Source organism: Lissotriton helveticus, chromosome 7 (assembly GCF_964261635.1).
Source record: "Lissotriton helveticus chromosome 7, aLisHel1.1, whole genome shotgun sequence".
In the NCBI taxonomy this organism is placed as follows: Eukaryota; Metazoa; Chordata; class Amphibia; order Caudata; family Salamandridae; genus Lissotriton; species Lissotriton helveticus.
The window spans coordinates 314528804-314552182 of record NC_136068.1 but is presented as its reverse complement, the minus strand read 5'-3'; the positions used below and the strand labels follow the sequence as shown (position 1 = coordinate 314552182).

The following is a 23379-nucleotide window of genomic DNA, read 5'->3' as shown; positions in this document are numbered from 1 at the left end:
CTAGGGCATAACGTATACTGTGCAACTTATCGTATTCTAATTAAGTTCCTTGAATTGTACTTTTACCTCTGTCCTCGTAAAGAGTCCAGAGGGGTTGTGTTTAGAATAAATACATATATATTTGATATATACCTTGTGTGGTGTGCTTTCATTTGATCATTCAAGAGATTATAATTGGTAAAATAACTAGGTTAACTCGCCTCTAAGTCTTAGGCTGAAGGCTGCTCTCCACAGCTACCACTAGGATAGCTTTCTATAAGGTTGACTTTATAACCTACCATCAATAAGGGTCGTTTGGACTGGTGCAAGGTGCCCACTAGAATAGTGGACATCATATACCAGGCCAACTTCTCACAACAACCACTTCAGTACGTAGCTTTGGATCAAAATATGCCATTTCAGTAGCATGCTCAATAGCTTGCTTGATTTTCTGGAAGCTTTGCTCACATTCATGTGACCGATGAAAAGAAGTCTCTTAATGGCGCTCTGACAGCGGCAAAGTCTTGTATGCCAAGAAAGGAATGCAACATAGAAACTTCTTGTTGGCAGTTAAAAGCACTTGCACTTTAGTATGATTGGGTGTCATGCCCACATCAGAAAAGCTATGGGCAAAGAGTGTTAACCTAGTCTTATGGAACTCGCAATTCTTGACATTCAAAGTTAAACAGGCATCAGTAAGCAACTGACACACGTGTGTGAAAATGTTGTCATGCTCCTGTGTAGCTCCGAAAATCAATGTCATCACTGTAATTGAAAGGATTCATGACCGACTGTATGATCTATAGAATGACATCTTGGCTGTATGATCTGTAGAATGACATCTTGGAATAGCTCTGCAGTTTATGACAAACCAAAACGTAGTCTCTTGTAGTGGAATAGACCAACATGTGTAGAAAAGGTTGTAAAGTACCTGGAATTCTCCCAGAGTTCCAACTGATGATATACTTTATTAAGATCCAGACGAGAGAATACCTTTGCTTCATTCAACTATGTTATGTAGGCAATTTGCGGACCTGGATGACGTTCTCTTTCAATGGCCTTGTTCGGTTGAATCATATTCACTCAGATGGGTACAGCTCCTTCACTGTCCTTTTTGGGTACTACCACTATGGGAGACACCCATGGAGTTAAACCAGTAGAATGCTAAAGATATCATGCTTAAATAAAGATTTATGTTCTTTTTCAACAGCATCCTGTAGGTGAAAGGCAATTCGCCTTGGCCTTTGAGTAATAGGACAGACATCCTTGTTAATGTGTAATTGGACTTTCATAGTCTTGAGTTTTCCCAGCCCATGAAACAACTATGGGAAATGGCTTATTATTTTGTAATGAGCATTCATGTTATAGCTCATGGATAGCAGCCCCATATCAGAGGCTGTGCTAAAACTGAATAAACAGGCACTTGATGCCATACCTTGAAGGACATGAATGGGTTTGGGTTCTTGTAATTTTGTTTTCATATGCTTAATCATTGCCACATATGAAACTTGACTTTAGTGGGTCAAGGCAGTCCATGTATACACTAGTTTTTGATGGCTGAAGGCGGGGCACTAGAGACATTCATTAAATTTCTCCTAATGGATAATATTTGATGATGCACCACTATCGATAATGAAAGGTACTGAACAACAATTGACATTTAGTGTGATCTTTGGACAATGTTTGAATGACTTTTGTGCTTTATCATATTGGTTTCTCTTGGACTAGTGTTTTTCCTCACTGGCGGTCAGTCCAACATGCACAAGCTTCTCGGAGGTGAACATCGACACGACACACCCATCTTTTTGACATTCACTCTCTATCGACATAGAAGAACTACTTGATTAAGATTTAGATGTAGACTTCACATATGCCAAAAGTCGATTCCGCACTTTGACGGAGGCACACGTGGTGTGCACAAGCAGTTTGCTTAAAAACGTAAACTCTATGGAAGAGCACCGATCTTCAGGTTATTATCCCCTATCTTGTTGGCAGTTATAGTGTCCTTCCCAGCCCAGGTACTTTCCAATGACTACACCACACACGTAGCTTAGTATAACACGTCTTTATTCTTCTGCATGTAACCGCAAACTCAACATTTTAAACTTGCATTTAGTTCACTAGGCTCTAAAGCTTATGCTACAGTTCTACGGAGTCTATCAGGAGCCACTAAGGTACTGTCATTACATACTCACCCGTCACTACAAAGGAGAGTGAGATCAAGACGTCATTAGTATGTTATCCCATCACTTGGTAACTCCCAGTTGGAGTCAAAACTTCATCATCATGCTACCCACAACAGAGGTTGCTAAACCTATGGTTGCAACAAAAGATGGACTTTGCAGTAGCTGTGGTGATGGCACGGCATGGGGGCAGAATCAAGTGATTATAATGCAACCAACTTCATAGTGTTGAAAATGTTGGCGGCAGACTGACAATACTGTCAAGCGTTAATGTTAATGATATTTATACAGCGCAGCTGCTACCCGGGGGTGTCCTGGCGCTAGTTATATCTCCTGTGGCCAAAGGAAGAAGTTCATTTGGCAAAGAGCCAGGCCTTTAGGCTTTTCCTGAAAGCTAAGAGGTTTGTGATGCATCTTAGCTGGAAAGATAGGTCGTTCCAGGCCTTGGCCGCACTGTAAGTGAAACTTCTGCCCCCCATCGAACTTTCTATATACGTGGCACTGAGACCAACCTAGCCTCTAATGAGCGAAGTGGCCTTTTCGGTGTGTACCAGTAGAAATACCGTTTTAAATAGTCAGGACCAGAACCATGCAGCGCCTTGAAGACCAGACACAGGGCTTTAAAGCGTACTCTGTTTCTTACCGGTAGCCAGTGCAATTTGTTTATTTCCTTGGTAATGGGCACAAACCGAGGTGTGCCCAAAAGCAGCCTGACTGCTGCATTCTGTAGTGATTGAAGTTTATTCAGGAACCTTTGTTGACCATTAAGGAACAAACTATTACAGGAGTCCAATATCGACATAACGAGAGTTGCGACCACTTGTTGGTCGGCTGCTCGGGAGCAGGAACGGCAATATTTTCCTGATTGTTTTGATTACATGAAAGGTTTTAGATGCCACTGAATTAACCTGTTGCCTAAAAGTAAGACCCTCATCCATTATCACACCCAGGTTTTTCATCTTATTGGTGGGTGAGGGGAGAGAGCCCATCAAGTCTGGCCACCAGTTTGGAGTCCAGAAGTTAATATTGTTTCCAAACAACATGACCTTGGTTTTACCCGTGTTGAGTTTTAGGCAATTCTCAGCCATCCAGCTCCCCACTGATAACATACACTCTTGGAATTGATGGTCTATACCAGCCTCCTCTCCTGGTAGTAGTGACACTACAATTTGGGTGTCATCCGCATATGATGTCAAACCAAATCCAAACGCCCTAACTAAAGGCGCCAGAGAGGAGACAAACATTAAAAAGTGTGGGGCTAAGGGAAGAGCCTTGTGGAACACCACAAGGCAGTGCAAACGGTTTCGACTGATGATCTACAAGTGCAACAATTTGTCTCCAGCCAGATAGAAAGGATCTTAAAAGGTCCCAAGCTTTCCCAAGGACTCCGCATGCCTTTAAACGGTCCAACAAAATATCAGTAAGTAAAGAAAAAGCAGCCACATCAATGAAAAGCAAGAGCCTACAAGTAACTCCCTACCATCTTAGTTACCTAGGACTTCTGGCAGTAGGTGGTACATGCAGATGAAGAGGGAGACCGCATGGTCACAGACTTGCTTTCATGTTGCATTCTGTAACTTGGTAGGCAGCACTGAAGTTGAACATTTTGAACATAGTCAGTCCAAAGTCGAAAACAAACGATCATTTTCTTGAGCACCTTGGTAATCCAATTACTTTTTTCTCATTTATATAATTTAGCAAAATGTTAATTTAGCCAGTTTACATATCCAGTGAATAGCCACCAATTAATTATCCAGCATGCAAACTTGGTATTAATAAATAAATGAAGAGACTGTGCTGTTAGGTTAGCTATTACTGATGTCCTCCCTCTGATCGCAGTGATGAGACCTAAAGAAAGGCATTCAGCCAAATGTTCTAATACGGTGCTGTGCTTTATTTGTACAGTTAGTGGGCATCGGACTCCTTTTTTGAGCACAGGGACTTCTTTTATACTACTAAACTTTATCAAAGAGCAGCAGAGAAATTGGCACAAATTTGAGAAATAAGGATGAAGAGAAAGATGGGAAAACTGACCGTGAGAAAGGAGAGAGAAAAAATGATCTGAAAAAATAGGCATAAATGGCTGAAGAGGAGGATCACTGAAATAATGCTTTCATTAACCACAGTGAAGGGGCTGCGGCCATGCATGCCCGACGGAAGCACCGGAAGAGGGCTTGAAAGGTCAGGTAATATGAATGGTACAAGTGAAGTGATCAATTGACCAGTATTAACCAAAGTGCATCCAAATATTTCTGAGCATGGAAACCGTGGACAGTATAAATGTGGCAGTGGGCATCGACTCAGGGAATTTCACTCGTATGACCAATAGGTTTCACAAAGTTCAATAAACAGAAACCAGCTATGAATATTTTTACCCACCACTAGTCAAGACAGACCTGAAACCAGAACTCTAGAATCGTTTCGTTTCAAAAAATTTATTCGATCATTAAAAAAACAATCATAAAAGCACATAAAATACATCACAACGTTACAAGCCAGTACATGTTAAATATTTGCAATTATTAACGGTAGGAAACACAGTTGATATATCAAAGAACAGATCTTATGAGTTATTCAATAGTGTCGAAGACCATACTTTTCCTGGCGGACACAGATTTCAGAATTAAAACAGCTGTAAAAAAAACACATCCGGATCGTCAAGTGCAAATAAAAGCCTCATAGCAGTTTTAATAGTGATCACAGAATATTTTTTAAAAAGCGGCTTAAGATAGACAATACGGAGGTGCAGATACAAGGGACAGATAAGTAGAAAGTGCTCAGTGCTCTGCTTCGAAATTCCATCACAAGGGCAGCGAATAGATGGGTGCTTTTTTATCGAAGGGAAATCCACCAGTTTATGTACAATACCGAGTCTTAACCTTGTAAGGACATACTGGTGGGCTTGCTTAGTCACCACCTTCAGATATTTTGAAAAGCCAGGGCTATTCAGATTGTAGGAATAATAAAATTGATGGGTTGTGAGCTTACTGGTTGCCTCACCACGCAATATAGCTTTGGTCTCCAGATAAATGTTTTTGAGTTCCTTTTTAGAAAAATCGGTTGTGCTAGCGGGGTCTACAGAGACGTCCAAATCAAAAATGTCTTTGAATGAAGTTATGACATAATTAAGTCATGGGATCAGGTTACAGTTATCCAGGCGTAGGCAATCATTGATAATTCTCCTGGTGAAGCCAGTTGTTTCCTTAGCCCAAATCGATCGCCAGGCCATTAGCGGTCTTAGGCCAATAAGGTCCGTCAGAAAGTCCAACCCAACTTCCAGGTGTACCAATCCGTTAGGGGCAGATGTTGGGAGACAAAGAAGTCTCTTTAAGAAACTATTTTCCTCCACTTGCAGGTCCCCGTGTCGGCAATGGCCCCAGACCCCTGAACCATAAAGTGCAACCGGAGCACATCTATGGCGATAGACGTGCAACATATCGCTTATACCTCTACTTCCTAATTTGGAGACAAATTTGAAGACGCCAAAAGCACTTTTACCCATCTTTGCCTTATCATTAGTTATTTCCTGAGCCCACATGCCATTACTATGGAAGGTGATGCCAAGATAGCAGAATTTATCGACCACCTGGATTTTCTGGTCTTCAATCTGGAATGTTCGTAATTTCCTAACCTTTTTCCCACACGCCATAATAAATGTTTTAGAGTTATTAATCCTTAGTTTCCTTCCCCTAATGAAATCTGAGAATCTGTCCATTAGTCTTTGCAGACCGATGGGGGTTCTAGAGAGGAGGACTGTATCGTCTGCATAAAGCAGCACGGTGGTCGCATGGCCCTCGATTAGCGGTGCATCAGAATTTCATCTCGGAGTCGATGGCATTAATGAAAAGGGGAAAAAAGTAGCGGGGCAAGAACACAACCTTGTCTGATACCTGATTTGACCTTGATGTCATTGGTGCATTCCCCCCCTTGACCAAATCGAATCCGAGCTGATAATTGGGAATACAATCTGGCCAAGAAATTAATGATGGTGGTTGGGGCCCCTAGTTCTAATAGTGTAGACCACAGTAACTCATGGTCCACCAGGTCGAATGCGCTAGTCAGGTCAGCAAAGCAAAGAAACAACGAACCAGGCTTGGCCCATGTATATTTGCCTATGATCAGGTCCAGATTAATGCACTGTTCGATGGTACCAAGGCCCTTACGGAACCCGTACTGGCAATCTGCTAAGATACCATTGTCCTCAGCCCACTCCTCCAGGCGCCCCAAAAGCACTCTACTCATTATTTTCAGGGAGGAGTCTAGAAGGGAGATGGGTCGATAGTTCTTAGCCTCGCATCTATCTCCCTTCTTGTATATAGGGATAATTATAGACTCACCCCAGGTAGAGGGGATGCTTTCCATTACTGCCGCATTAAAAACTTTAGTCAAGAAGGGAGCCCATAGCGTTGTATCGGCTTTGTACAAATCAACATGCACCCCGTCTGGCCCCGGAGCCTTCCCTCCCTTGCTATTACATATAGCTTTCTCCACCTCTTTGACTGTGATATCTAATTGTAGTTTTTGGCTACATACTTCATGCCCAAGGTAAAAGACTACATCCCCCCAGGGGTTTATAATTGCCAGAAAAATGCAAAACCCAACTTTCCTCGCTAACCTGGGCTGTTAATACGGGGAATTCCTCCATTTTAAGAAAGGGGCTATTCACAGTATCCCAAAAGAGCTTACTGTCAGGAAGCTCTGCCGCCTTAGAGAGGTTGTCCCAGGCTTCCTCACGTAGCTCTTGCTTCCTACGTTTCAAGTGGTTTTTATAGTTTGCCCTGAGAATTGTGATAGCTCCCTTGTCCCTAGTGCTACTTGTTAGAGCTTTCTTTAAATCTTGTAGGGACTTGGTACAGGCTCCATCAAACCACCCCAAGTTGTCCCTCTTTCTACTGGTCTTGGCAATTGTTAATATCTTTTTGGTTGACGCGTTAATCTTCTTAAAACCAGCAAGGATGCATGCAGAGCCTGCGTTTATTTATTTTATTTTATTTTTTATTTTTGACATTTGTAGAGCGCGACGAATACCCTAAGGCGTCTCGGCGCTAAACAGTTCATATGTTTCTTACTTATGCTAAAGATCTCATTGATTGAACAGCCATGTCTTTACAAGTTTCCGAAACTGGAGGAGTGATGAGCTCGTCTTGATGTATTGAGGAAGAGTGTTCCATAGTTTAGGGGCAGCCACTAGAAAACGGCGGTCGCCCCAAGACACTGTCTTCGATCGTGGAATAACTAGTTGGTGCAAAAAGGAGGATCGAAGATGTCTGCGGGGAATATAAGGTTTCAATTGATCCTTAAGAGTATACGGTCCTTGGTTGTTAAGTGCCTTGTAAACTATACATAAGGACTTGAACTTTATTCTGTTTTTGATGGTAAGCCAGTGATATTGTCTTATTGTTTCTGAGATAGATTGAAACTTAGCTGTTCCAGAGAGCAGGCGTGCCGCCGCATTCTGTATGGACTGTAACTTTTTTATGACCCTGGCCTGAGCATCAAGGAATAGACCATTACAATAGTCTAAGGAAGACAGGACTAAGGAGCTAACCAATGTTTTGATTAATGCCTCCGGAAGAAAGGGGCGTTAACATCTAAACAACTCTGCAGCTCCTTCCTGTAAGCTTGCCGCCACAATTTTAATCAGCAGCCTCTCTGAGTTGTCACTGCACCACTTAATCCTAAAACCATTCTGCCTACAAGGGGTTATTTCGGCAACAGTCCTTCGAGGAGCTTGATACTTCAGTCCCCAAATAAAAATGGACATGGTGATACAATTGTGGTCGCTATAGGCCAAGTCTAGAATAATCGGAACATCACAGAGGATACTAATATTCTCAGTAATCAACACATGATCAATAACGGTGGCTGAATTCCTACCAGTAAAAGTCGGGACGGGGTTACCATCGCTATCTTTTGCAGGCTGATATATTACCAAATCAACTTTAAGCAGGAGTGAGTTAAGTGACTCTCCGTGTGGTGTATGTATGAAGTGGGCACAGGCCTCCCCTCTAGCATCATCAAATCCACAGACATTCGTAAAGGAGAAGGGGCACAAAGAAATGTTAAAATCCCCCCCCCAAATAATATCGAACGGACCGAGGTTGGCATCACATAAATTAACCAAGGCAGACTCTAGTTCATTGGCTACTAAGGTGCTGGAGGGGTCGAACACATTATTATAATGGTTGATCAGTAAAACATTATGGCCCCCAGTATGTTGCAGCCAGAGTACCTGCGAATGAAACCCGATTTTGATATAGGATTTGACTTGTACCGGGAAGTTTACAGAAAGTAATATCAGGAGCCCCCTTTAGCCCTGCCCATGCTTACACTCTGCGCAGAGAGGTTATAAGAGACATACCCATCGAAAATTATCGGTTCCGTAGACCTCGTCTCTTGCAAACAGAGAATATCATAAGAATTAACAAGCTCCCGCCAGCTGAGGGATTCTTCCTTTTTACGCCAGCCAGCAATATTCCAGCTTGCAAGTTTATACCCAATGCCTAGAGGTTCCATGCCTGTTCCCAAGTCTTCTACCAGTGGGAGACAAGGGGGCTCCACTATTGTTAAAACATCTAGGTTCTGGGTTTGTATATCACATGAATTCCCAGCAGAGATCTGCTGTTGGATATCCCCTGGAGAGGCTATCGCCTTTAACATACACACTATTGGATCATGCCCTGGTTGATCAGTAAGCTCCACAAAAGATACTTTCTTCCCCTCAGAATTTCCACCCTCAGTTGACAACTGGTTAACAGGGGGCAGTCAGTCTACTGCGTCTAGACAACTGAACCGATTGAAGTTACAGAAGGGGTCGGGGGTGGGCATGGGACCATCTACCAGTGTATCTCCTACTTCTACCTCTACGATCAACCATTGTCCAGTCATCATTACTTCTCCTATGGACCATACCACTAGGGGGGTAAAAAAGGACAGCGGCAAAGTCTGTATTGTAGAGTCGAATGACCTATTAAAACCAGCGCATATGTGGGAGACAGTTCGGGGATCCCTAAAATGTATCGTTATACAATCCCCGTTTATGGTTTTTGCTGTCTTTCCCAACCAAGGTAACCTTCTTAGCATAAAAATCTCGCTAGATAAATGTGCTGGCAGTGGTCTATTCCAATTTAGCCATTTAACGACCTTACTTTTTAATGAGCTAAATGATTCATTTTCCTCCTCTTCTAAGACTGGGACGCCTGCGAAGACGACCATAAAGCGGTTAGCTTCGGGTGGCAGGTCAGGTAAGCGGGATTTTGTTGCTCTACATTCCTTCACTAATACTGGTGGTACGAGCTTACAGGTATCTACTCCGCTATTATTAGGCGTATCATTTCTACTAGGCAGGGGAACAGAGATCTGCTTAGTGGGGACCTGGCGTACCAAATTAGTACCCAGTTGGCTAGGTAAAATAGAAACATCGGTGGGCTGTGTACAATCTAGGGTAGATAACTTCCCCCCCCATTTGGCTCCGTGATTTTATGGCTACACCTTGCTTATTGGCCGGAGTTGGGCAAACTACTAAGTTGGATGTGATTTTCTCAATGTTTGTAAGCCTGAGTTCTATTTGGTCCATTTTAGCTTCTAGGGGATGTAAAAGAGATTTAAGTAGGGCGCCCAGATTTTCAATGGTTAACTCAGAGCCATACTGAGTCTGCAGATTGATAACAGGGACCGGAATTGTTAGATCAACCGTCTCAGTTACGGATTCTTTTGGTCCACTCGTAGACCTTGTTGTTGGGTTGGTGCTGCTCTGTCGCTTAGCTATTTTGGCCCTACTCATCTTTTTTTATTATATGCTAGTTTCCTTTTGGGGATAGCCCCATCTTTAATGCCTTGAATCATAGTACTAATAACAGGGACAATAGGAATAGACACATGGTTATCAAGAATCGAATCAATTTCAGGCAAAATTTCATTGACCAAAATGTCCAAGTCCTCCGTATCATGCTCCTCTGCACCGGTCGGAGCCTCTAAGTCAATTGTACAGGGTGCAGGTGTAGCTGAATCCAAGTTCCTATCAGGAGTTCTAGCGTTTGCAATGGCACCCAGGGATGACCTTTTAGCTACAAGAATTTCCTGTGAAAGACGTTTTTCCATGGCGGAAATATCAGTATCTATTAGAGAATTAGCTCTGATTAAGAACTTTTCCATACCTCCCACCACAGTGCCTGCTACCAGGGTTGATTTACTCCTTAGTTCACGGCCGGACATTATCCACGATATTCCCGGTGGGGTAATAATGCAGCAAGCCAAGAGAGAGGGCCCGGTACGGTCAGGAACGGGCCGAACTCTAGAATCAAAGATGGTCAAACCCCATGCAAAATCATCCACACCCCCTTTAATGGACACATTTCAACGAATTAGTTAAAAGTCCTTTGATGGTTGCTATTGAAAGTGCCCACACCCTCCCATTTTGTAACACAAATACTAACCTCCCTGTCCATCCATTTGTAAATGTAAGATCAGGTTTCACCCAACAGAACGTTTGTTCTTAAAAATGTGACCAAACTACAAAACCAGAAAGGCCTGTTCCAGATGCAACCCCAATTGTTGTGAAGTGTTAATAAATTAGTGTGTGTTGCACAAAGGTGGCTTGCTATGATGAACGCTGTACATCAACCAACTAAAGGCTTTACCAACATCCTCCAAAAAATGCAGCTGGTTGCTTTCATTCAAATAAAAGTGAGACCATCACTGCCCACACTGAAATGTGTTGCCCGTGGGATTAAAAATAACTTCCTTTTCTAAATAATGAGTATTAGAACAAATATGTCCGGCAAGGTACGCAGTCGAATGAGCAGCAGGAAAGAGTGATCACCTGGTGGACTGGATATAAAGCAGAAACCTTTTAAGCTGGGAGACGCCACGATAATTGATACTTCTGGACTATATGGTACACAAGAACATCACACACAAGTAACTAGGACATTGCCCTTTCAAAGGCTTTGGAGTTAAAAGTGATGACGTCCGTCTAATAATTGAGGATGAAAAGTGACAGCACCCTGCAGGGATGCATCTAGTTAAAGACTTGTGGCACCTATGTTTTAAAACCGGACGTCATCCGACTCCCTTTCCTTTCTCCACCTATTGAACACACTAAATTGGAGAGCAAATGATCTGCAGAGGGTGCCCACATGTATTTCTCAATTTAAAAAATCTTGATTTTAATATGCATTTTTCAGGAGAAATGCAACATGCAATTTCTTTACTTCTTTTTTATCATTAGATTAATTTTTGTTTCCTTCATCTTCAGGTTTCCGCTTTGGAATAAAGGCTGTAAGTCCAAGCACGATGCAATGACGAACGAGCATTGGCAAAGCCAATAGGTATCGCCTATGCAAGAGCTATTGGCGTTTGCCAATGTTTTAGCCACGCTGCACTCCAGTGAGGCTGCTGTTTAGCATGGCTAAAACTTAATGGCGTAAAGGAGAATGGCCTGGAGTGGAGAGGGATAAAATAGAGTGTCATACAGTACTATGTTATGGAGTGGTATAGAGTTGTGGAGTGTTTTAGAGTTGAGTGGAGTAACATCAAGTGTTATGGAGGGAGTGGAGTATTGTAGAGAGGAAGGATGTAGAGTAGAGTGTCAGTTGAGTGGCGTAGAATGGAGTGGAGTGTGGTAGAGTGGAGTGACAGTGTTATGGAGTGGAATAGAGTAGTAGAGTGTTTTAGAGTTGAGTGTAGCATCACAGAGTTTTGTAGAGTGGAATGACGTCAAGTGTTGTGGAGGGTGTAGAGTGTTGTAGAGAGTAAGGATGCAGAGTGTTAGAGTTGAGTAGCGTAGAATGGAGTAGCGTGTGGTAGAGTGGAGTGACTGTTGTGGAATGGTGTAGAGTAGAGTGGCATAGAATGGAGTAGATTGTCTTAGAGTGGAGTGGTATGTTGTAAAGTGGCAGGGCATGGAGTAGTGTGTCCTGGCATGGAAAAGAGTGAAATGGAGTGGCGCAGAGTAGCTTGTCGTACAACAGAGAGGAGTAAAGTGGCATGGAGGGGCATAGAGGGAGTTGCAAAGAGCAGAGTAGTGTTGCAGAGTCGGTCAGAGTGTCGTAAAGTGTTGTAGAATGGAGCGGTAGATTGGCAGAGTGAGGTAGAGTTTAATGGAGTAGAGCGCCAGAGTGGAGTGTTGTATATTGGAGTAGAGCAGCCTAGAGTGAAGCTTCGTAAAGTACAGTGGTGCAGAATCGATTGGCATAGAGTACAGTAGAGTGCACTGGTTTTTAGTAAAGTTGTGTGGAGTGCATTGGCGTAGTATGCAGTGACAGAGTGGCATAGAGTGAAGTAGTGCAAAATAGAGTGGAGGGTGCAGAATAGAGTGCAGAGGTGCAGAGTACAGTGGGGTGATGAAGAGTAGAGTGGCGAAGAGTATTGGCATAGATTGCATTGGTGTAGAGTGCAGTAGAATGGTGAAGAATTGAGTGGTGCACAGTAGAGTGCTGTGGCATAGAGTGCAGTAGTGTAGAGTGCACTGGTGTAGAGTGCATTGGAGTAGAGTTGCAGAGTAGAGTGATGTAGAGAGCAGTGGTGTACAATACAGTGGTTAATGAGTAGAATAATAGCGTAGAGTACAGTGACAGAGCCCAATGGTGGAGAGTGGCGTAGAGTGCAATGGTTTAGAGCACACTGGCATAGAGTAAAGTGGTTTTGAGTGCACTGGCATAGAGAGAAGTGGCACAGAGTGCAGTGGCATAGAGTGTTGTAGATTAGAGTATAGTGGTTTAGAGTATAGTGGTTTAGAGTGTAGAAGAGTTGCTGTAGATTGCACTCATTTTGAGTAAAGTGGTCTAGAGTAAAGTAGCGTAAATTGCAGTGGTTTACAGTAGAGTGGCGTGGGGGACAGAGTGGCGCATGGCACAGAGTCCAGTGGTTTAGAGTGTTGCAGGGTAGAGTGCTGTACAGAACCGTGGTGTACAGTACAGTGGTTAATGAGTAGAATAGAGTGGCGCAGAATGCAGTGACAGACCCCAATAGTGTACAGTGGCCTAGAGTGCAGCGGTGTAGAATACCCTGGCATAGAGTAAAGTGGAGTAGAGTACATTGTAATAGAGTAGCTTGTTTCAGAGTAGAGTAAAGTTCCATAGAGTGGATTGGTGCAGGGTAGAGAAGCGTGGCTCAATGGTTAGAGCGGCAGACCCTGATGCAGAGGTCTGGCCGGGACCAGGGTTCAATTCCCGCCTCGGCGGCTCTTGGACTCAATTTCCCCGGACCTGAAAATTCTCGCCTCGGTGCCTAATCTAATCATGGGTCCCACTCTGTGACTCTGGGCAATAGCTTGCTTAATCTCCACAACAGCCCCAGCAGCGCTTGGATGCCTGGCTTCACCTTGGGGGTGCCCAGGAGTGGACATTTCACAGGAAAGCCAGGATGGGTTCCACAGCGGTATCAATACAGCGCTACGAGACCTCTGGGTAGAAGTGCGCTATACAAATACAAACACATTTACACATAGAGTGGAGTGTCAGAGTAGTGACGTAGACTGCACTGGCATAGACTGGTGTCAGAGAACAGCGGTGTAGAGTGCAGTGGTGTTAAGAGTACAGTAGTGCAGAATGGCGTACTGCACAGTGGTGCAGAGTATAGTGCAGTGGCGCAGAGTGCAGTACCACAGAGTAGATTGTTTCAGAGTAGAGTGTAGTGACGGAGTAGAGTGCAGTGTCTTAGAGTGCAGTGGTGCAGAGTAGATTAGAGTGGCTTAGAGATGATTGGCGAAGAGTGCAGTGGTGTAGAGTGGAGCGATGCAAAGTAGAGTGGCAGGATGCAGTAGAGTAGTGGAGTAGTGCATAGATGAGTACACTGGCATAGGTGCACTGGTGCGGAGTAGAGGGGTGTACAGTTCAGTGGCATAAAGTGAAGTAGTGCAGTGGTATGGAGTGGAGTGATGCAGTGTAGAGTGCAGTGGCATAGGGTGGCGTGTAGTAGAGTGGTGCGGAGTGAAGTTAAGTGGCAGAGACTGCAGTGTTCAGAGTAGGTTATCAGAGTGCATTGGTATAGAGGAGTGGGGTAGACAGAAATTAGATAGAGTACAGTGAGGCTGAACAGAGGGCGTAGAGTACAATGGCGTAAAGTGCAGTAGCGTAGGGTGTTGTAGAGTATAGTGGCGTTGAATGCAGTGGTGCCAAGTAGTTATGAGTAGAGTGCATTGGTTTTTAGTAAAGTGGTGTAGAGTGCATTGGCACAGAGTACAGTGGTTAGAGTAGAGTGCTGTGGTGTAGAATAGAGTGGTACAGAGTAGAGTAGAGTGGTACAGAGTAGAGCGGAGTAGTGCACCGTAGATTGCAGTGGCATAGAGTGGAGTGGTGCAGAGTGGAGTGGCATAGAGTGGCGAACATGGAATAGTACATTAGAGTAGCATAGAGTGGATTGGCAGAGTGCAGAGGCGCAGAGTAGAGTGGAAGAGACTGGAGTGGATTCGAGTAGAGTGGAGTACAGTGCATTGGCGTAGAGTGATGCAGAGTGGAGAGGGATGGAGTGAAGTGGCGTAGAGTTGAATGATGCAAAGTAGAGTGCAGTGACAGTCAAAGTGCAACAGCGCAGTGTGGAATGATGCAAAGTAGAGTGCAGTGGCATAGAGTGGTGTAGAGTAGAGTGGCATAGGGTAAAGTGGAGTATGCATGGTGTCCATTACATTTTTCACAGACAGAGTTATACTAGTTAAAGTATACAGCACACTAATGTGTGGAAATATCATTGTCTAGTGTATTGATTTGTTTTGATCGTATTAAAATATTTGTTTCCACTACACCACCAAATTACCAGAATTACCCCCAGTAGCCGGCATGATTGTCACATCAATGCTCTCACTTTGAAGTTCGAGAAAAAAAATAAACCTAAAGCTCCCTTGGAAGTCAGAGCCTGACATTTGACCTCTGTCTGAATGCACAGCAAATATGACAAGATAAGAACAAGATTTAAAAGCCTATTTACAGCAATCCAGTACTGGTGGAGGAATACAATAAATAAGGTATGGGAAAAGGAAGGGATGAACTCAAGCTGGACAAGCAAAAACAAATAAAGCCAGCAAACAGATTGCAAATAAACGCGAGTTACAAACCACAAAGCCAATGTTAAGCAATGGGTGGAATGCATTCCCAGGAAAGCTTTCCGAATGGCCTCAAGAGGTCTTTAGAAAACCTGAGCTGTTTGGTAGGTTTTGACCAACTAACCAACCCAAGCGGTAGATGTGTGGGATGCTGCAATATTAACCCTGTTACCCAGGATTGAAACCCAAACCAGCCACAGCTCCCTCATTTGTTCCTTGCTGCCTTCACCGGATTCAGGAAGCCTATGAAAAATGTCCCCTAAATCCTCTTGCTGAATATCATGTAGCACGAGAACTCATTTTTAGAACCTAAAATTGCACCTAGAAGGATTGTGGATTTAGTAATGCAGTGCAGAATGAATAGACAATCAAAGCAGCATAACATGTTACATATTGTGCTAGAAGCGGTCATTAGAATTTGCCCAAGGAAGTTAATTAGCCCGCAGAGCAATTAGCAGGACTGAGATCAATGAATGACATAACATAACAGTAAAACGCAATCAACACTCAGTTTCATGCCACTGTTGCCAAACCAGAAGGAAGCATAGTTCTGCACAAACAATAGCCTCTTGTACATACCTGGCAGTCCAGGAGGATATTTTCAGGTTTTAGGTCCCTGTGAAATATAAGAAATATTTTAGATACCATAGAACATAAAAGTTCTCAGAAAGCTTTTAATCCCTGAGCTAAATGTTTCTTCAGTTAAGGGACTAGTGCTTAGACCGGTTACGTAGTTTTGACATAGATGTCATCTGATTTCGCTGTACTACTAGTTAGTAAAAAAATGCACACCATGCACCTGTGTCAACCTAATTTCAAACTTGAGCTTAGACAAGAACCCTTGTTTAATGTACAACCACAAAAATTAACATTCCTCTGATCCCCATCCTACTATTCAAGTACTAGAAGACTTCTGGACAACTGCCATAGGGTTCACAACTACCATGGAATTCCACCAGTACAGGTATATTTCAACCACGCTCACACTCCTGAGTCAGAGGTTTCAGCCACCAACAGAGAAGTATAGTTATCACCATGATGATAACCAGGTGGAATATTGGGAGGTGTGGTGATAAGCTCCACACAATAGCCCTGTTGGGTAATGTCCAACACCGACTGGTCTGATGTTATTGATTGCCATGTTCGTGGAAAATTCTGTAAACGCCCCCGACAGGTGTTATATGGTCGTGGGGAGGAGAGGGAAGTCATTGTTTGGTTGTAGGAGTTCCATAGTGAGGAGAGGCACCCTTGTCTTTACCCTTGGCATTGTTGCCACTGTGGGAGCCTCTAAAGAAATCTCTTGTAGAGGAGTGTTGTTTGCGACTATCCTAGTAGTAGGAGGAGGCAACTGAAGTGGTGGTTATAGACCCTCCATGATTGATTTTACTGTCTCAGTGCCTTTTTTAACCTTTTCTAGGGTCTCGTCAACTTGGACACCAAAGAGCTGTTCTTTGTCAAAGGGTACGTTAAGTAGATTCTGCTGCACTTCTAGTTTGAATCCAGAAATACGCAGCCATGCGTGACATCAAAGCAAGATGCTGGTAATGATGCCTCTAGCTGCAGTATCAGCAGAGTCTAGGGCACAACATATGTAGGTATTTGATATTAGCTTGCCCTCTCAGACAAGTTCTGGTCTTCTTTTCTGTGTTCTGCTGGGAGATGTTGGAGGTGCTCCTCCATTTTGTCCCAGTGAGCACAGTCTTAGCGAGCAAGTAAGCCCACTGAGTTGGCAAAATGCCAACGGCTTACAGATTGTGCCACAACCCTTTTCCTGGTCGCAACAATACGCTTGCTCTTTGTCAGGTGGAGGGGAGTCTCTAGTAGTTTTTGAATTAGCATGCTTATGAGCAGTGATGATCACTAGAGAGTCTAGTGGTACTTGTCCCATGTGAGGCTGAATGTGAATCTGCTTCTGTTGAGTATCCAGCTTTTCTAATAGGTTATGGAGGAGAGGCTCCACTGATATGCTGTTACTTGAAGCAGGATTCTAAGCTTTCAGGTCCGAGCCATGCTTGTGTTTCAGTGCCGAGGTTCCACTCAGTGTCGAAGCAGTGGATGTCGACTGTAGTCTCGTCACAGACAGGCAGCTGGGTGCCCAGGGTGGTTGGCACCAAAGGCTTCGGCTGGTGTTTCGGCACAGAGCCAGAGAGCGGGGCGTCCAACCCAGTTGCTTGGGGCTGACCATGGCCAAGAGGCAGTGATGGTCCGAGGGCCTCAATCACGAGGGGTCATGTGTTTTTTTTAGATGTTCAACACAGAGTAGAGGGACAGGGGGTACCATACTCGTGGACTGTGGACCTGGTGTCAAGTTATCATCTCAAAGTCAATTTCAGGTCGGACTTGCCCTTGAGAGAGCGCCATGTTATGTTGAAAATTGTAGGGGTGCATTATTATCGCCCGTAGTCCGCACCCGCATATTTAGAGGAAATACTAATATGTGTTTAGAAATGTAACATTAGGTCAGGAATTAGTGCAATGTATGAAGGGTACATTCATAGCGTTTATAGATTAATGTAGAGCTTTAACAGGAGTGTGATGCTTTATTTAACATAGAAATGTTAGTAAACGTGTGTATTGTAAATTAATGAACGTGCCATATTAAGAGTTGCACGTGTAGGAGACAGAATGGGACGCTTTAACATGGAATTGAGCTTACGTTTAGAGTTAGAAAGGAAATGTTGTTTTTGGATTGGAATAGAGTGCATTGCTTATAATGTAAAATCGTTTCAAAATGCATTTAAACATGGAAAGGCCTGGGACAGAGAGAAGACAGTAGAGCCTAACTGTGATTTCTTTATTTAGCTTTGGTTGTTTTTGTGAAATAATTTCTTGCTGGGAAAGTGCTGTTCTCAGAGAATATTGAATTATAACTTTGAATGTGCACAAGATTGCTTCTCACGTATTTCAGTTGCAGGTGCAAGGCAACGGACCTCGTTAGGTAGAATGATTCATTGTTTAGAAGTTAGGCCGGTAGGAATGCGGACGAGTAACTGCCAGAGGAATGTCCATCTGCAACATTTGGCGGAGAAGGTGCCTGGCATCCAAGGACACCTCAACGGATGCTAGATGGAAGCATGTCATGCTGGAAAAATCCGAAAACCGATACCTGCCCAGAGGTGTGTGCCTTGCGGCGTACCTACGATTTTGGGAGTTTTGTATTAGGGACAGTATCCGAGGGTGGAGAGCAGATTTTGTTAGGAGGTTGCCAGAGCAGGATGGAGTAGTTTCTTACCTGTAACTCCAGTTCTGTAGTAGTGGTATCTCTGTTATAGTCAATCTAGTAAATAGTCCCGCCCATGTGCATGGACCCCGGGGCAATCAAAAATAATCTCTTAAGTCGTCTTCTTTGCAGTCCTGCATAGACACTTAAGAGAAAATTAAAGACAATAATGCGGCCTGTACCTACAAGGCTACACAGTCCAGTACTTAAACTAGAAATGCCAAGGATATTTTACCAACATCACATTTACCATAATGTGTCAAGTTCCATCCATAGAGAAACTTCTCTTTCACAAAAACCTTGGAATGATAGAGAGGAAGGGATGGACAGACAAGCCCCCATAGGCTGCCATTATATGTCTGGAAAAGGGATACCGTACCTTTAAGGAACTCTCCAGAGACCCTCGGTATCCCATGATGCACAGCAAACTTCTTTTACTTTCAGTTGTTTTTGAAGGTGCATAAAGCAAGGCCTGTAGCATAAATTACAGAACCATTTTCTCCACTGGGGAGGAGGGCGGGCGCTCATGACTATAACAGAGATACCCCTACTACAGAACGGGAGTTACAGGTTAGAAACTACTCCTTTTGTAGTAGGGGATCTCTGTGTATAGGCATAATCTAGTGAATAGAATGGCAAGCCAATCCCAAACACCAACCCTGCGGTGGAGAAAAAACAGACAACACCACTATTGTGCAAACAGATTTCGCAACGAAGCCTGTCCAACCTGAGTATCTGCCCTGGCATCAGAGTCCAGACAGTAATGCTTAGCAAAGGTGTGGCCGCCCTGCAGATCTCTGCAATGGGAACATTGCGGAGCAAAGCTGTTGTAGCTGCTTTGCCCCTAGTAGAATGAGCCTTAGGCTTACCCCCTAAGGTCTTGTTCACTTTCTGATAACATAGCTGGATACATGAAAAATCCACCTGGAAATGGACTGTTTAGAGGTAGCCAGACCAGTTCTGACCGACCCATAGTTGTCAAACAATTGGTCGGACCTACGAATATCCTTGATCTTATCCAGATAGAATTTCAACACCCTCCTGACATCCAGGGAATGGAGAGAACGCTCCGCAGGAGTGGAAGGGTTCTGAAAAAAACGTTGGTAAAGTTATAGTCTGATTAACATGAAAATCAGATCACTTTAGGAAGGAACTTAGGGTGAGTACGCATAACAACCTTAGCAGCATGAAACACAGTATAAGGTTCCTGGCAACACAATGCCTGAATGTCACTCACCCTGCGGGCCGATGTAATGGCCACGAGGAACGCCGTCTTCCACGACAGGTGCTGCAGTGAAGCCTTGTGAATAGGCTCAAAAAGGTTCCTCCATCAACCTGGATAGCACCACGTTCAGCTCCCACGAAGGCGAAGGAAGCCGAACAGGAGGGAACACCTTCTTCAATCCTACCAAAAAATCCATTATCACAGGAATCTGGAAGAAGGAAGTCTGAGCAGGACATTTCCTGTACGCAGTCAAAGCTGCGAGGTGAACCTTAATGGAAGAGAAATTAAGTCCAGACTGAGCTAAATGCAGAAGGTATGGAAGGATGACATCTTCCTTGCAGGTCGTCGGATCATAGTTCTTAGAGGTGCACCAGATGCAGAATCTCTTCCACTTGTAAGCGTAAGAAGTCCTAGTGGAAGGCATCTTAGCCTCCTTCAATATATCCATGCAATCCTCAGGAAGATTCAAGTGGCCATATTGCACTCTCTCAGGAGCCATGCCGCCAAACTCAACGATGAGAGGTTGGGGTGCACCATCTGCCCCCGAACTTCGTAAGAAGTTCTGGCCGACACGGCAGCCGCCAGTGAAGTAGGAGAGACCGGTGAAGCAGGTCCGTGAACCACCACTGTCTGGACCATTCCGGAGCGATGAGGATCATCCGTGTCCTGGACTGAGACAACTTGATGAGCACCGCTGGAATCAGGGGAATTGGTGGAAAAGCGTACAGAAAACTGTTCGACCAGTTGATCCATAACGCGCTCCCCAGAGTCCCCGGCTGGTAATACCTCGAAGGCGAAGTCGCGGCATTTTCTGTTTTCGGCGGTGGCAAACAGATCTACGTCTGGAGTGCCCCACATGGCGAAGATGTCGTCGAGCACCTCGTAGTTTATGACCCACTCGTGGTTTTCTTGGATCAACCTGCTGAGGGCGTCCGCTTGAACATTCTGCACACCTGGCAGATGAGTCGCCGTTATCGTCAGTCCTCTGGCTAGCAGCCAGTGCCAGATCGCCTGCGCTTCCTGCGACAGTGTGCGCGATCTGGAGCCCCCCTGCTTGTTGAGGTAATACATTGTGGTCGTATTGTCAGTCTGCCCAAGCAAGGAGCAAGGAGTTGGTCTGGAAGGACGGATGAAAGGCCATCAGTGCCAAGTGGACAGCTCTGAGTTCCAGGAAATTGATGTGATACATGGATTCCGCCGGAGACCGCGTTCCCTGGATCTGTAGATGGTCTGAATGCGCTCCCCAGCCCTGGAGAGACGCATCCGTCACACTAGTTTGAGTGGGGATCTTCTTGTGGAAAGGAACTCCTCGGAGGAGATTCTCTGCCGAGCACCACCATGCCCCACTCCTGCAGCAGTCTCATGTGGAGGCGTGCATGTGGCGTGAGGAAGATGCAAGACGCCATCGACCCCAGTAGAGAAGACACCGTCCCCACTGTTGTAGATGGAGCAGCTATGAGAGACTGAGCCTTCCGAAGGATCGATAAGCGTCTCTCCTCCGAAGGAGACACGCTTGCTAACAGCGTATTGATGGAGGCTTAGCAGTACTGCAGGCACTGGACAGGAATCGGGATAGACTTGGACATGTTTATATGCAACCCCTGCCGGTTCAACAGCACAGACATCTTGATGAAGTGCAGTTGCCCTTCCTGGAAGGTGGAGGCTTTGATCAACCAGTCGTCCAGGTACGGGTAGACAAACACCTTGTTCTTTCTCAGGTGCGCTGCCACCACTGCCATGCATTTGTAAAACGTCCTGGGTGCAGACTTCAGTCCAAACGGTAGTACGGTGTACTGATAGTGATTGGTGCCGACTAGAAATCGCAGGAACTTCCGGTGTTTCCGTGCAATGGGCAAATGGAAGTACGCATCTTGCAGATCTATTGTGCAAAGCTAGTCTCCCCTTTGCAGCTGAGGATAGATCTGGTGCAACGACATTTGTTTGCTTGTCGCAAATCCAGAATGGGCCTGAACTCGTTCTTGTCCTTCTTGCCCACCAGGAAGAACCGTGAGTAAAGACCCTTTCCCCTTTGAGACAAAGGGACGTCTTCTATCGCCCTTTTTCTTAACAGGGTATCGGCCTCCGCTTGGAGCTCGTGCAGCTGAAACTGCGAGCAAACGGGTGGAATTGCTGGAGGCGGGTTGATGAAACGAAGACTATCCATTGCAAACAATATTCAGCACCCACTTGTCCAGAGTAATTTTTCTCCACTCTGCCAATTAATGTCGGATGCTTCCCCCTACCGGAGCGGGTAACAGACGAGGGGGAAGTAGCACCTGAGGGCCTAGACCCAGCCGGGCCTTTGGGCGTCGAGGAGGACTGCTGGCCGCCTCTGCCCCTCTGTCGCTTCTGGAAAGGACGCCTCTGGTACTTCTGCTGCTGATGTTGCTGCTGGCCAGTTTGACGACCTTGCCCTCTGCCCTGGGCACCGAAACGCCTCTGGAAGGGGCGGAACGACTTTTTCTGTTCCTTCGGCTTCTCTAACCCGACGGCCGTCAGGGTTTCAGCCTCCGCCTTCATGCGGGCCATCTCCTCATCAGCGTGTTTTCCAAACAATGTCACTCCAGAGAACGGCAGGTTGGCGACCCTCTGCTGGGCCTCTGGTTTCAGCGACGTCACCAGGCATGACGTCTCAAATTTATCCCGTGGCAATAGCCATGGGCAGCCAAGAGCGAGGAATCCGCCACCGCGCTGATCACTTGATTAGACACCATCATGCCGTCGTTGATGACCTCTTGAAAATCCTCCCTTTTGTCCCTAGGGAGATGCTCCATAAACTGCTGCAGGGAATCCCACAGGGATCGATCGTATCGCCCCAGGAGAGCCATGGCACTAGCAGCTTTCATAGACATAGAAGCCGTACCGCAGACCTTACGCCCCGCTGAATCCATCTGCTTACTCTCTTTATCAGGGGGTACCGTGGATGAAGGAGCAGTAACGTGTTGTTTCCTGGCGGCCGTAACGATCAGAGAATCTGGGACCGGGTCCGACCTAAGAAATGCCGGATCGGAGCCTGGAGGCCTGTATTTGTTCTGCAGCCTGGAGGGGGAAGATCTCGCGGACGCTGGCATCAGGAAAAGGTCCATCACCGGTTCCTCCAACCCTGGCACTAAGGGAAACAGTGGTCGTGATAGTTGCCGCTTATGGAGGGTCTCGAAGATCACGGACGTAGAGGGCGTAGGCACCGTCAAGGTAATATCTAGCTTCGCCGCCCCTCGCAATAAAACCTCTTGAAACAACACAATGTCGTCCACTGGTGACACTCTCGTGCGGGGTGAATCTGACAGAGTGGGCGAATACCCCCGAGCACTGGACGAATCCGTATGACGGGATCTCGATCGATCACATCTGTGTCGCCGCCGTGACCTTTCCTAGAACGGCGTCTTCGCCTGGATCGCGACCTGGACCGAGATCTGGACCTCCGAGGTCATGGACGATCCACAGGCCTGGTCAGCTGCGGAGGTAGAGCCGGAGTCTTCGGCTGTGGTGTCCCCTTAGGTGGTGATGGGAAGCGCGGCAGCGAGACGGACCGTGGAGGAAGCCTTGGTGGAAGAGGCGGAGCACGATGTGGAGGAGGAGGAGTTTTCGGAAGAGGAGGAGGAGGAGGAGGAGTCCTCAGAAGTGGAGGAAGCGGTGGAGGAGTGGGACTCTTCTGCGGCAACGTAGGAGGCGTAGACGACCTCGGCCGAGAAGGGGAGTAGGCTTGAGAGTACTCCGAGTCGGAAGCTCTAAC

At 45.4% G+C, this 23379-nt stretch overlaps 1 protein-coding gene across 6 annotated transcripts in view; it reads right to left on the bottom strand.

Moving 5' to 3' along the window:
* SGK2 (serum/glucocorticoid regulated kinase 2) overlaps positions 1-23379 on the bottom strand; it is a 448429-nt gene that overhangs the window by 92528 nt on the left and 332522 nt on the right. For all 6 annotated transcript variants that reach the window (XM_078652126.1, XM_078652129.1, XM_078652128.1 and 3 more), the window contains one exon: positions 15781-15817. In XM_078652126.1, coding sequence (XP_078508252.1) covers positions 15781-15817 — 37 coding nt within the window. The remainder of the gene's footprint in view (positions 1-15780; positions 15818-23379) is intronic.